This window comes from Chiloscyllium plagiosum, chromosome 1 (assembly GCF_004010195.1).
Source record: "Chiloscyllium plagiosum isolate BGI_BamShark_2017 chromosome 1, ASM401019v2, whole genome shotgun sequence".
In the NCBI taxonomy this organism is placed as follows: Eukaryota; Metazoa; Chordata; class Chondrichthyes; order Orectolobiformes; family Hemiscylliidae; genus Chiloscyllium; species Chiloscyllium plagiosum.
Genome location: NC_057710.1, coordinates 69,861,481 through 69,874,481, shown reverse-complemented (window position 1 = coordinate 69,874,481; position 13,001 = coordinate 69,861,481). Strand labels below are relative to the sequence as shown.

The 13,001-nt window shown below is 39.0% G+C and overlaps 1 protein-coding gene across 3 annotated transcripts in view; it reads left to right on the top strand.

Annotated features, from left to right (window-relative positions):
• Nucleotides 1–13,001, top strand: part of ankrd55 (ankyrin repeat domain 55) — an 86,005-nt gene that overhangs the window by 14,240 nt on the left and 58,764 nt on the right. For all 3 annotated transcript variants that reach the window (XM_043688972.1, XM_043688981.1, XM_043688963.1), the window contains 2 exons: nt 1,104–1,226; nt 2,822–2,952. In XM_043688972.1, coding sequence (XP_043544907.1) covers nt 1,104–1,226; nt 2,822–2,952 — 254 coding nt within the window. The remainder of the gene's footprint in view (nt 1–1,103; nt 1,227–2,821; nt 2,953–13,001) is intronic.

The following is a 13,001-nucleotide window of genomic DNA, read 5'->3' as shown; positions in this document are numbered from 1 at the left end:
CAGATAAAAAAAAACAGCTCTATTGAAAGCAAAGGTAGGGATGACATATCTGACTGCAATAGACACCTGAAGAGATGATTGGAACTCTGCCTTGAGTTGTAATGTAGGGACTGGAACATTACCTGGATTTCTGGATTAATAGAGCAGTGATAATACCACTAGGCTATTGCCTCCCTTTAAAACAGCTTGTAATCCTCATAAAGAAGCTCTGGAAGCTCTGGACACTGTCTGTCATGACAGAACGGGATACTGAATCCACAGGAGAGAAGCTTTGATTGTGATGGGCAAAAAGTACTAAAGTTATCAAACAAAGGAAGACCCCTGTAACATTTGCATGAACTTCTCTGTCTCTGCTTGAGGGAGGGGGCAGTAAAAGATTGTAATTATCAGTTGCTTTTTGGGTTAATTACTAATGCATTTCTAATGATTCTTATTACAATTGCAAAAAAGTATTCAGTGGTTTGGAGATTTGCTTAAGGTTGTTGAGGTCTACAAAGATTACAGGATTCAAAGACTGATTATAGATTTGAGCCCCTTGACCCTACTTAATGCTGATCTATACCTCAATTCCATTTTTCTACCTGAGCTTCCTATCCCTTTATATTCTTACTTAACAAAGCTTTAATTGCCCTAGCGTTCAGTCTTTAGAAGTAAAAGATCCTGGATTTCAAATACCTTTTGTATAATTTTATTTTCTCATACTGTATTATAATGTTGAATTACTACAGGCTGAAATTTTGGTCATTCTGATGTTATAACAGCAGATTTTGAACCCATTCTAGTGATTGACAAATAGAGAGAATTGATGCCATAAGTCACTAAAATGATTTAAAATTGATTTGCACATTTATCAGGATTAATTTAAAAGGGAACTATGTGATGATGGTTAGACACATCATAAGGAAATATTCTGGTAACTTTAGAGTTAAATTTAATACTCAATGATAAATTATAAATACTAGGTACAGACAGAACAATGTGGAAAAATACAATCCTCATGGTTCAGTGATTTGTCATGAATAAGTAAAAGTTGGAATTTCTGTAAAACTTGCTTCAAAAATGCCCTTTACTTACTGCCTCTTGATTTGTGGTCTGTTACAAAGGTGACTCTGCAGAAGAAATCGATCTCACTGTTGTTTATCAGGCAGCATCCAATGGGGATGTCAACACCCTGACTGCAGTGATTCGTGAGGATCCTTCAATATTGGAATGTTGTGATAGCGAGGGTAAATGTGTTATCATTACTCCATCCATATATAAATTTTGACTAGATTTTATAATCATTGAAAATACAAGTTCCACACAAACAAAGTTTACATTTTTTACATTTGTTCAATGGTCAACAGAGTAACTGAGGTGTGGTCCCTGGTTTGGTTCCAGGTCGGCACTGAAGTAGTTGATGTTACCCAGGGTAATGATTGGGTGCCATAACTGGCCTCAATAATTATTGGTTGTATCAAAAAACATAGATGGTAAAACGGATCCCTTCTCCTTATTGCTATTCCTTGAGGTTTGGATCAGATTCAACTACAGTGTTCACTACAGTTGAATAGCCTTCAAATATTCACTGCCTGAACACAGAAAAAGGGTTTTATTGAGTGCTCGAGGTTTACTGGAACCCGTAACATTGTAGTCCAGGAAGAAAATTAAGGAAATATCTTTAAGTCACCACTTTAAGCAATCACTGATTTTTTAAAAATAATGTCCATGTCTTGCTCATAAAGTTAATTAATGTTCTACTTCATAAATTACAACTTGCATTTATACCTTTGACATCTTCACACTGTATACTAATTGCTACAGAAGGGTCTAACAGGATAGTTAAAGAACAATTAAAGGTCTGGTCCTCCTAATATTTTCATCCTGTTTTCATTGAGGATATTTGTTTTTATTCATTCACAAGATGTGAATGTCACTATCTGGAACAGCATTTATTACCCATTCCTAACTGCCCAGAGCGCAGTTAAGAGTCAACCACATTGGTGTGGTTCTGGAGTCACATGTAGTCCACACTGGGTGAGGGGGGGCAGTTGCCTTCCCTAAAGGACATTAATGAACCAGATTATTTTATCTGGCAATCAGCAGTGGGTTTCATAGTCATGATTTAGACTCTTAATATCAGATTTGTTTGATTTCAAATTCCACCATCTACCATAGCAAGGTTTGATTTTGGGTCCCTAGAACATTACCTGGATTTCTGGATTAAAAGAGCAGTGAGAATACCACTAGGCCATTGCCTCCCCTCAAAACCGCTTTTAAACAAGTTGTAATTTCAGTAGCTCAGTACCTATCCAGAATCATAAAACCCCGACAGTGCAGAATTAAGCGTTCAGCCAATCGAGTCTGCACTGACCCTCCAAAAAACATCCCACCCGCAAACCCCACCATCCTTCCCCGTTACCCTGCATGGGGGTTTTACCATCACTAATCCACCTAAATTAAATGTAAGTTAAAATAAAATCATTTCATTCTTTAGGTATGATAAAGTTGAGCTAACTGTAGAAAATATGGATTTCTTAACAGAAAAGTGAAGACTAAATATAATTAAAATCAATGTTACTGATATAATTTACTGCCACTTTCTGTTTTGCACCAACCAGAAAGTAATGAGTCAATTTAATCATAGTAACACTATTGCAAAAGTGCATTTTGATGAAGCAGTATTATGAAACCTTCCAGTGAGTAACAGGTCTACAATATAGCTGTATGGGTAAATTGAAGACATTTGGAAACACCATATTAAATTATAGATAATTGAGTTGTAAATTTAAATTAACATTGTAAATGGAAAAAAAAGTTAATTCTTCAAAAAATATTTCAGGATCAACTCCGTTGATGCACGCAATATCCGGTCGCCAGCTTGATACAGTGAAGCTGCTCCTTAAGATGGGGGCTTCCATCAACACAGAAGATGCCTGTGGAAGAACTCCACTATCTCTGGCTACCTACTTGGTATCGATTTCCTGTCATTTTATTATCTTAATCCCAGTTTGCAAAAGTATTTCCATTGCAGATCTTGGTGATTAAAGCTAGCAGGAATTTTAAAATGTGTCATATATATCTTTGTATTTGTAAATTTATAAATAATTGACCAAATTTTGCTGGAGCAGTAGGCTCCTTTTTTTTGACTTATCCATGCATGTTTAGAATTTTTCCAACATTGTTGCTTGATGTGCAAACTGCTCAGTATGAAGGGCCACAGGACAACTGTGAGTTTAGTGCAAAGGGAATAAGAAGGGTGCTACTGATTTACATAATTACAGGCCCAGTTGAGAGTCATATTATAGTGGCAAAATGGTAAAGGCAATGTTGAGACAACACCCTGCAACATGGAAATATTCCCAGCTCTGGGGAGGCAGCTTCCCTGCTGCACTATAGTGATATTGCTCCATAGGTCAAAGGCAGGACCAAGATCAGGAAGGCAGCTCCCACAAATCCAAGATGTGCTTGGAAAGATGGGGCCTTCAATTCTATGATTTGTCCTTTGTTTCAACTTACCTGTGGGCATTTTTGGGCCCCCTACTGCAGAATGACTGTCCTGATTGTACTGGGAGCATCAGGAACTGGTGTGTTATCCTTACTTGAATGAGGGGCCCATAGATGACCAATCAGGAGGCTGTCTGTGATAAAATTGAGCAGGCTTGGCAGCTGCCAATTGTGGGATCAGGATCTGCTTTTTCTGAGATTAGGATCCCAATACACCCTCGTAAAACTCAGTTCAGTGTTTGCTATCTGGTTGAGAGGTTGATTGGCTCAGGCAAGTTTCATCAGAAAATAATTTGTAATTGCATCAATATCACTGAAGTCATAGGGAGGCAACAGCAATGACTGTCTTCATGAAGCTAACAGTGGAATTATAAATCATCCAATAACTCGTGGCAGTTCACACTCCATGGGGTATATTTTCTTAGTACAATTTTCCAGATTTGAAGCAAAATTGATTCTCCATATCCACAAAATCTTATTTGCTGTTGTGAAAACTGTGTGCTATTCTTCTCAATTACTTTCATTATGAATTTGTACGCCCAGGTTTATAATGTAAGTAGCTTTATAAATATTCAGCTTTTCATAATAGGCAGACTATTCACAGTACTCCAGGTGTTCATGTTTGCAAAATTCTGAACACAGTGTCCAATGCTGATGGGGTTTCCATAATTGGAAAACACTTACCAAACAATCCCAATTGTGCCGTGAGTTATATTAACAATGAATTTAAAGATTTTCATCAGTCTCACAATATGGCTCAGGTAAGTTACATCTGTTCATGCATAGGTAAAGGGAAAGAACATGTCTACAGATTAAGCATTTTTAAACTAAACCAAAGCTTAGGATAACCATCCACTCATGCATCCCTCATGGCAATGTCTTCACCAATTAGTAATGATTTGCCTGATTTGAATTTAAACAGGAACTTGTCTGTTAACTGTACATTAGTGCATTTTTGTGGCAATACTTTGAACAATCAGTTTCCAGTGGACTCCAATCCACAGCATTTTCTCATACAAGATAAATTATTGTTCAGTTTGAGCTTTGGTACTCATGCAATTCTTTCCTGATAGTGCAACATCTCTCCTTTCCAGAAATACTGAAGTTCTGTACTCTGTATTGTTATGGACTAGGCCAGAACAACAATTTTAAGCAGGCAGCCCAGACCATAACTTTGCAATTTGTATCAGTAAGTGTACAGTGAAAATTACCCAGAAGTAAGTTAGCTAGGTTGACTACCAGGTTTTAAAACAGACAAAACTTTATTCACAAAATTACACAATGAAATACAAAGAACAGAATAAAGAACCCCTACAGAACTCAGTCCATCTAAACTAGACTTAATTACGTTGTTCTAAATATACACAACTGTCCCAATAAGCAAACCTCTTAAATACAGTAAAAATGAAACAAAGGCTTGCAGGTTGAAGTCAGAATTGCAGAAGGAGAGAGAGTTTAGCAGCCTTTCTTTACACAGTCCATAGCTGAACTCCCTAACTAGTTCTGGACCGAACTGCTCAACTTAACTTCAGTTTCCAGGACTGGCCACTCCCATTTCATTATACAGGTTACTTCTAAAAACATATAAGCTTTGGCCTAAAGTCGCATCTGTTTATGTATAAACAAAAAGGCCTCTCAGTAACACTTTCGTCTCTGTACCAAACTCAGCCATTTCGGAGCCCGGAGTGTTTTATGACTCCCCTGAAAACAACCAAGGTCACAGTATCCTTGAGAAAAAGAACAGCTTTTAGAAAAAAAGGACCAGCTTTGTGACTCCTGCCCCCTTAAAAGAAGAACCATCAATATCAAAAGATGGCTTCATTTTTAAAACCTTTCAAAAACAAACTGGTAACTCATCTAAAACACACATATACAGTATACTAACTATTACACATGCAAACATGCACAACCACATGCAAATTCAGGCCATGGCACACTCGCTACCAAACACCTCCGTACCTCATTCAAGTCTCAATAACTCATCGGCAATTAGGTTTCCTCGACCTGCCACCTGCACAATTGTCAAATTGAATGGCTGCAACAACAAGCTCCATCTAAACAGTCTGGCATTTTTGTCCATAAATTTTTCCATAAATGTCAGTGTGTTATGACCAGTGTATACGATTGTCTCAGATGCATTGATGGTAATAAAGACACTGAAATGTTGTGATACCAACACCAAGCTCAAAGTCTTTCTCCACTGTTGAATATTTCTGTTGATAAATGTTCAACTTCCTGGAAAAATACCTGATGGATCTTTCTATTCTCTCATCATCCTCCTGCAGGAGCACCGCACTGGTACCCAAATCACTGGCATTGATATCCACCTTGAAAGGTTTTGTGTAATCAGGTCTAGCCAATACCGGGACAGTGGTTAACACAGTTTTTAGGCTGTCAAATGCCTTTTGATAGTCCGCTGTCCACTGAAACCTCTTGCCCTTTTTTTAACAATTTGGTGAGTGGAGCAGCCACACTGCTAAAATTCGGCACAAACTTTCAGTAAAATCCACTCAATCCCAGGAACCATAGTACTGCTCTTTTCTTCAACGGTGTGAGAAATTTCCCAATTACTTTCATTTTCTCATCCCATGGGGCTATTTGTCCGTATCCAATAACATGGTCGAAGAGGGTGACTTTGGCTTTGACAAATTCACTTTTAGCTCGGTTTACCATCAAGCCTGCCTTCCGAAGTCGATTGAACAAGTCCAATAAATGCTGTAAATGTTCCTTCCACGAGTGACTAAAAATCACCAGGTCATCAATGTAAACAACAAAGTTGGGTAATCCAACAACAACCTGATTAGTCAGTCTCCGAAATGTGGCTGGAGAATTTTTCATACCAAATGGCTTGACTTTGAATTGATTTGGTGTTACAAAAGCTGAAATTGCCTTTGCTCTTTCTGACAGAGGTACTTGCCAGTAGCCCCTGAGCAAGTCCCACTTAGAAATGCAAGTTGCTTGTCCCGCCTTTTCGACATAGTCCTCCAACCACAGAATTGGATATGCATCAATCTTTGTAATGGCATTGACTTTGCGATAGACCACAAATAACTGTTGGGTACCATCTGGCTTTGATACCATGACTGTGGGTGAGCTCCTGTCACTGTAACTCAATTCAATTATGCCATCTTGGAGCATGCGTTCTATCTTCTTCTAAACCTATGCCAACTTTAGAGGGTTATGCCTATAAGGATGTTACTTAATCGGAACAGCATCTCCTATATCTACATTATGCACAATTAGGTTAGTACTTCCCAGTTTATTTCCGCATATCTCCTTTTGTCATAGTAATAACTATTTCAGGTCATTTCGATTTTCTTGTGGAAGGTTACTAAATAACTTATCCCAAGTTTTGACAACTTTCTCATTGTCTAATTTGATTTGAGGAATGTCCAATTCAGAATCCTCTGAACTTGGTTCTTCCTTCTGTGCTGTAATCATTAACACCTTCTCTTCTTGCTTTCCTCCCCTATCAAAATACCTTTTGAGCATATTCACATGACATATTCTGTGAGATTTCTTCCTGTCTGGAGTCATTATCAAGTAGTTCACCTCACTCAATTTCTTCTCGATTTGATTCGGTCTACTAAACCTTGCTTTTAAAGGTTCATCTATTACTGGAAGTAACATGAATACTTTATCCCCAATTGCAAAATTGCGAATTTGTGATTTCTTATCCACCTCCTCTTCCATTGTATGCTGTGATATGTGTAAATGCTGTCTAGCCAACTCCCCAGCTCTATTTAATCATTCTCTGAAATTTGACACCTAGTCCAAATAGGTGGTCTCTGAATTCTGACTTATTAATTTCTCCTTAATCAATTTTAACAGTCCTCTTACTTCATGCCCAAAAATTAATTCAAATGGACTGAATTTGGTCGATTCATTTGGTGCATCTCTCATCACAGAAAGTACAAATGGAACTCCCTTATCCCAATCATCTGGATAATCCTGACCATAAGCCCTCAACATGGTCTTTAGTGTTTGATGCCACCTTTCCAAACCTCCCTGTGATTCTGGATGATACACAGTAGATTTGAATTGTTTTATTCCCAAGTTATCCATAACCTCCTTGAATAGATTAAATGTGAAGTTTGATCGGACTGGACTTTTATTGATAGTCTATATCTAGTGAAAAATTTGAGTAATTCTTCTACAATCCTTTTTGCTGTGATATTACATAGTGGTACTGCCCCTGGAAATCTAGTCGACACATCTATTATTGTTAATAAATACTCTTTCCCACTTTTTATTTGAGGTAGGGGACCAACGCAATCAATCAAGACTCTTGTGAAAGATTCCTCAAATGCTGAAATAGGTATTAAAGGTGGTTTTATTACTGCCTGTGGTTTTCCGATTAGCTGACATATATGACAGGTATGGCAAAATTCAACTACATCCTTGTGTAGTCCAGACCAGTAAAAATACCTTTATATTTTAGCCTGTGTTTTCCTCATTCCTAACTGACCTCCAAGTGGTAGCTCATGCGCCACTCGCAGGACCTCCTTTCTGAACCATACTGACAAAACAATCTGATGAGCTTCTGCCCATTTCTCATCTGCTTGAATGTGTGATGGTCTCCATTTCCTCATTAAGACATCATTTGTTAAGTAATAACACACAGTGATGCATTCACTCTCCTTCTCTATATATGCCTTTGATACAACTGTTTTATATTTTTATCTTTCTGTTGCAACTCAATAAGCTTAGCAGAGCTAAAGATACTTGAATGTTTACCTATTTGCTCCTGCTCTGTCACACTTATCTGATCAAAAAAAGTCCCTGATAAAGCTATGTCTGCTTCCTTATCTGTGCCTTTTGATCTATTCTGCTTCAGCTTCTGTGATCTTGTTACTGCACAAACAAAGAAAATTCCTGAATAAATGTCGTGCATTTCTTCAGTTGCTTGAATCTCCATTGGCTTTTCAACTAGAGTAGGCAGCACACCTACCGGTGAATCAGCTACATCATTTGCAAGAACAATTTGTATTCCTGGAGCTGAGAGTTTGTCCAGTACTCCTACCACAAATTCTCCACTCTTCTCCAGATGCTCCAGCCTCACTTTACATAATTGAGCGCTTTTTGTCTCACCATGAATTCCTGTTACCAGTACCTTTTCTGGCAATAGTCCCACAGGAGTACATATCTCCTCATCCTTCAGCAGCGCAGACTGAGAGTCCCCTAATATTGTAACTCTTTACCTGATAGTTCTGGCCTATGTGAATAAACTTTACCCTTACATGTACATTTTTAAACAGATCTAGCACTTCCTCCTGAACCAATCTCTGATCATCTTGTACATTCTGAGGTGGATGTCTAACTTCCCTTGTGCTTTTTGTTATTACTCCAACAAAACTCCCAGGCTTGTTCTGTTTTCCAACCTCTGACTTTCTCCTAGTCCACCAACACTGTGACTTAATGTGGCCCACTTTATTACAATGAAAACACCAGAGCTTTTTAATTTCTTTGTCCCCTTCAAAGGTTTCCTTTTTACCCTGTGGTAAGTTCTCCTTACAATCTTCACTGAGATCTACCTTTTCCTTTCTATGTGAGGATTTCTCTTTCCTCCAATTTCTATCCCTCATGAACTGAAATCGATTCTGGAAGCCAAACCGTGTTTTATGGACCAGCTCATAATCATCAGCCACTTCAGCTGTTAACCTTGCTGTTTTAACCCTCTGTTCCTCCACATGAGTTCACGCTGCTTCAGGCAGTGAATTATTGAATTCCTCCAAAATAATTACCTCTCTAAGGGCATCTATTTGGTTTGCTCTATTTTTAAAGCTCTTATCCATCTATCAAAATTACTCTGTTTGATCCTTTCAAACCAATACAGGTTTGACCAGGGTCCTTCTTAGAATACTGAAATGTTGTCAAGAGATTTCTGGTACAAACTCATATGCACTTAAAGTGGCTTTTTTCGCCTCCTCAAACTCCCCAAATACCTCCTCTGATAGTAATGCAAAGACCTCACTAGCCCTACCTACAAGTTCTGTTTGGATCAACAAAACCCACATGTCACTGATCACTGCATCTGTTTAGTCTCTTTTTCAGATGAAATGAACAAGGCTTCCACACCCTCCTCATCAAATTTAGGCAATGCTTGAACATACTTAAATAGTTTCTCATCAGACTTTCGCCCACCATGGGATTGCTCATCCCCACTCTCTTCCTCACTAGACTTGCCTTCAGCCTTCATCTCCATCCTTTTAAGCTGACTTTCCTTTTTAAGTTTCAGTTTCTGAAGTTCAAACTCTCTTTTTTTTTCTCTTCTGCTAAAGCCCTTCATTCTTTTTCTTTCTCTTCTGCTGTTAACCGTAACTCATTTCTGCCGCCCTTTCCTTACCTCTCACCTCCAACTCAAGCTGCTTCAATTGCAATTGAATTCTTGCCATCTCTATAGATTCTGATGGTTTCCCCAGCAAGTTTGAATACTGAGCTACTGCTGTAATTATCTTTCCTTTCCTCATAGAAGCAGGCAGGTCCAATCAGCTTGTCTGCTAATTCCTGCAGCTTGGTCTTATTCACTTTTTGCAAAACTTTCTAAGTCATTGCATCCACTTCCAGAAAACACTTGGTGACTGAAAAAGCCATTACTATCCTAAGCTTTGTCTACCCAACTAAGCCAACACCCAAAATAAAGTCATTTGCACCAACCACTCGCTGTTTAAAATCCCACAGAGCCCCCAATCTGTTATGGACTAGGCCAGGCCACTCAAAACATTTTTAAGCAGGCAGCCCAGACCATAACTTTACAATTTGTTTCGGTACGTGTACAGTGAAAATTACACAGAGTAAGTTAGCTAGGTTGACCAGCAGGTTTTAAAACAGACAAAAGCTTATTCACAAAATTACACACTGAAACACAAAGAACAGAATAAAGAACCCCTGCAGAACTCAGTCTATCCAAACTAGACTTAATTATGCTGTTCCGAATATACACAACAGTCCCAATAAGCAAACCCCTTAAACACAGTAAAAATGAAACAAAGGCTTACAGGTTGAAGTCAGAAGGGCAGAAGGAGAGAGGGTTTAGCAGCTTTCTTCACACAGTCCACAGCTGAACTCCCTAATTAGTTCTGGACTGAACTGCACAGCTTAACTTCAGTTTCCAGGACTGGCCACTCCCCTTTCATTATACAGGTTACTTCTAAAAACATAAAAGCTTTGGCGTAAAGTCGCATCTGTTTACATATAAACAAAAAGGCCTCTCAATACCCTTTTATCCCTGTACCAAACCCAGCCATTTCAGAGCCCGGAGCGTTTTATGACACCTTTGAAAAAAATCAAGGACACAGTATCCTTGAGAAAAGGAACACCTTTTAGAAAAAAAGGACCAGACTTTGTTAAAGCATTATAATGTTTTACTATTTCAATATAAAATTAATATAGTATTAAAGACAAAATTTATGATTTTAAGATAGGAACAAAGTTATGTCTTCGTATCCTGGTATAATGATTCACAGTGCTATAATCCCGTTTCACTTGCTCCCATAAAGGCAAACTTGGCAAAGATTGGTGAGCTGATAATTGAGTCAGTATAGCCACAATTAGACCACATAAGGGTAATCAACTTGTAGTAAGTAGAATCATATTATATGGGCAACCTGCAAAGTGATTGGCAGGTATGCTTGCAGCCTGATTGGGTGAATCCCACATAACTGGGCAGTCAATGCCCAGAGACCTGGTAATAGTAAGGGCTGCCCATGGGCAAAGATCTCAGCCTATGGTTAAACCCACTTCCATCTCTCAATTGGATCACTGCAAGTGGCATCAGCAAGCCAGCTTGCCTAACTTATCTCCAGCAATGATCCCACAGCCTCGGCCTATTGCAGTAGTATTGGACAGCCACCAGTCTCTGGTAGGCCAATAGTTCTCAGACAGGAAACTCCCTGAGAATCCTTATATCAACGGGTAGGTAATTGGCATTAAGCTGGGTCAGGGGCTTGGAATGGCCAAATTGATTTGACACTGGCATTCCAGCAAGCATTAAAATCTGCCCTTGTGTTCATACAACGCAAGATCCAATAATCATAAGGATATACCATCTGATTATAATGCAATGAACTTTAGATTCAAGTCAATTGTAGAACATATATCAAATAGCTGGATGCAGTGGTATTGTCCCTACTTCTACGCTAGGAGGCCTATCTGTTCCAGAGATGTGTCAAAGTCTCAACAGGTTCATTAAAAATATCTATATTAAATTGCTGAAATACAGTTCTCTAGTTTCGTTCTACTCGAATTATGCTGAACAGTTACAAACTGCTCTGGCATGTAATTCTAGCAAGCAGATTTTCCACTTTGGTAATCTGAAAATCTGACAGTCTCAACTTTGGGTCAAAATAGATGGGTGGTAATAACAGGGTGGCACATGTTGGGCACCCTATGAGGTGGAAACATCATGTGAAATTTAAAAGCTACCCATAAGAGAACTAGCCTCTGTTTGGGACTATGTTAAATCTGCAAGTAATTCTTACAGGAGGCTTCCTTTTATATTAACACTCATTTCAAGTAGCAGGGTTTTATCATAACCCGGAATTGGTGTTTTGGGCCTCAGTTTCACTGAACTGAGTGTTGCTGCATTGTCAGCATTCAATCTGTTCCTGGCTGAAGAGTTAGAATAGGACATCCAGCTGATAACATTTATCCCACTGGTCCGAAACCCAGAGCATTTCTAACTTTACCCATCCTTGCCTCATAAGAAACTTCCTCCTGCCTGTAGATGTGGCTGAGAACTGTCAAGATCAATTCTAAAAAGGGCATATCTGCCTTAGAATGGGGTGTAACTAAGGTTCACTGTATTGATTCTTGATATCAAACCTGTTAGTCCAGTGTGGGTATTAAGTAGAACTGGCCGATTTCTCTGGAGTTTAAAAGATTGCAGCATATTCTCAGTGGGGGCAGATTTCTTATTTATATTTAATACTATGATAGATAGATAGATTCCTGATCATTAAGGGAATCAAGAGTTGTGGGAAAACACAGGAAAGTGGATATGAGGAATGTTGGATCATCTATTATCCTATTTGGGGTAGTACTTGGCTCAGTGGATATCCACCAGGTTCAATTCCACTCTCAGGCATTGTGGAGTTTGCACGTTCTCCCTGTGTCTGAGTGGATTTCCTCTGGGTGCTCTGGTTTCTTCCCACAATCCAAAGATGTGCAGGTTAGGTATATAGGCCATGCTAAATTGCCCATTGTATCCAGGGATGAGCAGGCTAAGCGGATTAGCCATGGGGAATGCAGGGTTACAGGGATATGATAGGGGGCGGGTCTGGTAAGGATGCTCTTTGGAGAGTAGTGTGGATTCGATGCGCTGAATGGCCTGCTTCCACACTGTAGGGATTCCATAAATAGTGAACAGGCTCAAGTGGCTAAATGGCCTAGTCCTGTTCCCATTTCTTATGGTTTTAATTAAAGATATAACTAACATTATAGAACATAGAACATTACAGTGCAGAACAGGCCCTTCGGCCCTCGATGTTGCGCTGCCCTGTCATATTAATCTGAAG